Source organism: Triticum urartu, chromosome 2A (assembly GCF_056163025.1).
Source record: "Triticum urartu cultivar PI428250 chromosome 2A, HENAU_Tu73, whole genome shotgun sequence".
In the NCBI taxonomy this organism is placed as follows: domain Eukaryota; kingdom Viridiplantae; phylum Streptophyta; class Magnoliopsida; order Poales; family Poaceae; genus Triticum; species Triticum urartu.
The window spans coordinates 218910983-218914850 of record NC_141874.1 but is presented as its reverse complement, the minus strand read 5'-3'; the positions used below and the strand labels follow the sequence as shown (position 1 = coordinate 218914850).

At 47.2% G+C, this 3868-nt stretch overlaps 1 protein-coding gene across 1 annotated transcript; it reads right to left on the bottom strand.

Annotated features, from left to right (window-relative positions):
• Positions 1-3045: 3045 nt before the first annotated feature.
• LOC147984628 (uncharacterized) lies at positions 3046-3480 on the bottom strand. Its single transcript, XM_087541186.1, has one exon. The coding sequence runs from the start codon at positions 3478-3480 to the stop codon at positions 3046-3048; it is 435 nt and encodes a 144-aa protein (XP_087397312.1).
• Between the last annotated feature and the right edge of the window lie 388 nt (positions 3481-3868).

Sequence of the window (3868 nt, the reverse complement as noted above, 5' to 3'; positions counted from 1 at the left end):
GGAGAGGGGAGGCAGCCAGGAGGCGCCCCAAATGGGTCCAAATCTCACTTGGGCTCCTACCCTTGGCCGCCCCTCCCCCTTCCTTGTTTGAGCGCGGGAGGAAGGCAGGGGGAGGTGGCGCCCCCTTTCCTTTCTCTCATGAGGAGGGAAAGGAAGGAAGGGCCAGCCCTCCCCCTTTCCTCCCCCTAGGGCCGATGGCCAGGGAGAGGGCATGTGCATCCCCGTAGCTTGTGGGCCGGTGTGTCCATTCCCCTTGGCCCACTAGGCCCATAGACCTCCTGGGGGTGTCCGGAACCCCTTCCGATGATCCGATAACTACCCAGTGCACTCCGAAACTGTTCTGGTGTCCAAATAGTATCATCCTATGTATCAATATTTACCTCCAGACCATTTTCGAGCTCCTCATCATGTCTGTGTTCTCATCCGGGACTCCGAACAACATTTAGTCACCAAATCATATAACACTATATCGTCAACGAACGTTAAGTGTGCGGACCCAACGGGCTATGTAGACATGATCGAGACATCTCTCTGGTCAATAACCAATAGCGGAACCTGGATGCCCATATTGGTTCCTACATATTCTACGAAGATCTTTGTCGGTCAAACCATATGACAACATGCGTAATTCCCTTTGTCTATCAGTATGTTACCTGCCCAAGATTCGATCATGTGTATCTTCATACCTAGTTCAATCTCGTTACCGGCAAGTCTCTTTACTCGTTCTATAATACACCATCTTGTAACTAACTCCTTAGTCATTTGCTTGCAAGATTATTATGATGTGTATTACTGAGAGGGACTAAAGATACCTCTTCGATACTCAGAGTGACAAATCCCAATCTCGATCCAGGCCAGCTCAACAAACACCTTCAGAGATACCTGTAGAGCATCATTATGATCACCCAGTTACATTGTGACATTTGATAGCACAGAAGGTATTCCTCTAGCATCCGGGAGTTGCATGATCTCATGGTCGAAGGAACATGTATTTGACATTCAAGAAAGCAGTATAAATAAACTAAACAATCATATGCAAAGCTAATAGATGGGTGTTGTCCATCACATCATTCTCCTAATGATGTGATCCTGTTATGAAATGACAACGCATGTCTATGGTTAGGAAACCTTAACCATCTTTGATCAACGAGCTAGTCTAGTAGAGGCTTACTAGGGATTTGTTTATGTATTCACACATGTATTTCAGTTTCCAATCAATACAATTATAGCATGAATAATAAACCTTTATCATGAAAAAGGAAATATAAAATAACAACTTTATTATTGCCTCTAGGGCATATTTCCTTCACCCATGAGGTCATTATAATTATAGAAATGATAACGGATGAACATGATAGAGAGAAGGGATGGCAAGTGAACATTTTTTAGGTAAATTTACATGGACGGATATGGCAAGTTCTACCTTTTGCCGCATTTTTTGATGTTTAGAAAATGCCATGAAGTTCTAAAGAAATTGAAAACCACATATAATTAAACTTTTCATCTAAAAACGTTCGCAAAGGTCAATCCCTCCCAATAAACATTCGCCAAATATTGTGGTACTATAATTAAAGGTCGTTTAACCCTAAAAAAATTTAAGGTTACTTACATTTGTACCCCCTAAATTGAACCGACGGCTTGCATTTACCTCTATTTTTTTAGTGTCCTCAAACCCGCCCCTGTTCTCTTAGCGGGCACACAGTGTTTCAGCATGCACACACACGACCACGCATGGCGGCACACACACACACACACCATGTCGACACACTAGCGATGTAGCTCCAGCACCACGACTCGCGGCTGTGAGGGCGTGCTCAAGACTGTGTGGGGCTGGCTTAGAGTACCTGGGTAGATGGCTCCAGGACTACATGAGAGGCAGAGCGGCGATGAGAGCATCTCTAGCCGTTCGGCCCCTCAAGGGCTTGAAATAGCGCTTCTTGGGGGCTAACTGGCGATATTTTCAGCATGGGGGGGGGGGCTCTTGTTCCCAGCCGCCCCTCCAGTTCGCCCCCAGCCGCCGAGTTCAAACTCAAATTCGGTGCAAATTCGGCCCAAATTCAGCACACTTCAGGACAAAGTCAACAAAAACTAATTATTATCACATAATTTACCACAGAAATCAATAGAAATCAAATAGTTCAACGAAGAAAGCTCATAATTTGAACAAAAATTAAAACACATCGAACTAGGTTTGCCCTTGAGCCTCCATAGGTGCTCCACCAGATCGTGCTGCAGTTCTTGATGCACCTGTGGGTCTTGGATCTCCTGACGCATATTGAGGAAGGTAGCCCATGCTGCCAGTACCTGATGATTAATAATTGCAAGAGGACCCAGCGTGAAATATGGTTCAGTGTCAAACACTGACTCTTCCCATCCCCTCTCAATGATCATGTTGTGCAAGATGACACAACAATTCATCACCTCCCACATCTAATATTTCGACTAGGTCAGAGCGGGGTACCGGACAACAGCAAATCGAGATTGTAGCACACCAAATGCCCGCTCGACATCCTTCCTGCAAGCTTCATGACACTTAGCAAAGTAGGAGTTCTTGCCTCCTGGCAAAAGATTTTATATGGTCTTCACAAATGCGGACCATCTTGGATAGATACCATCTGCTAGGTAGTATCCCTTGTTGTAGTGGCACCCGTTGACCTCGAAGTTTACCGGAGGAGTATGACCTTCAACAAGCTTGGCAAAGACATTCGAGCACTGCAGTACGCTGATGTCATTGAGTTACTGGCATACCAAAGAAGGAGTGCCAAATCCAGAGGTAATGTGTAGCCACTGCCTCAAGTACCCCACTACAAGCTCATTTGATGCCGTTGTACATCCCCTGCCACGCAAATGGACAGTTTTTCCATGCCAATGCATGCAGCCGATGCTTCCAAGCATCCCAAGAAATCCTCTTGCTGCATTCTATGCTAGGATCCGAGCAGTGTCTTCAACATTGGGTGATTGCAAGTATTGTGGTCCAAACACTTCCACTACCTCCCTGCAGAACTTGTACAAACACTCAATGGTGGTGGACTCGACCATGCGTCCCTAGTCTTCCTGCATATCACCGGGAGCTCCATATGCAAGCATCCTCATAGCTGTCGTGCACTTCTGGAGTGAGGAGAATCCAACTGTGCCAGTGCAATCCTTTTGGCAAATGAAATAGTTGTCGAACTCCCGGGTGACATTCACAATCTTCAGGAAGAGCTTCCGGCTCATCTGATAACGGCGCCGAAATACTTTCTCACCGTGCAGTTGAGCGTTGATGAAGTAGTGGGCGTAGAGCAAGCAATAACCCTCCATTCGATGCCTCTGGTTGCGCTTGTGGCGGCCCGACACCGATCCACCTCGCTGCGGCTTTGCATTGTTCGCAAATAGGCCGGCTAGAGCGGCGAGGATCATGAGGTGCTCTTCATCGTTGGTGCCGGACTCAGCTTCCTCCTCCATCAGAGTCGCGAACGCCTCCTCATCGTCCGAGTCCATCACCGAACAGGCAAATCGCTGAACACCTCGCGAGCATGGTGGGTCGACAGCCGCTAGTATCCCTGCCTGTGTGGTCGGTGAGGGAGTCTTGGACTAAGGGGTCCTCGGGCGTCCGACCTATTGGAAATGGGTAGGACTGATGGGCCGTGAAGATACAAAGACCGAAGACTCCACCCGTGTCCAGATGGGACTCTCCTTGGCGTGGGAGGCACTCTTGGTGACCAAATATGAATATTCCTTTCTCTGTAACTGACCTTGTGTAACCCTAGATCCCTCCCTTGTCTATATAAACCAGAGGGCTAGGTCCGTAGATAGTCTGAATCCTCATAATCATTACCATAGTCATACAGGCTAGGATTTTAGGGTTTAGCCATCTCAATCATGTGGT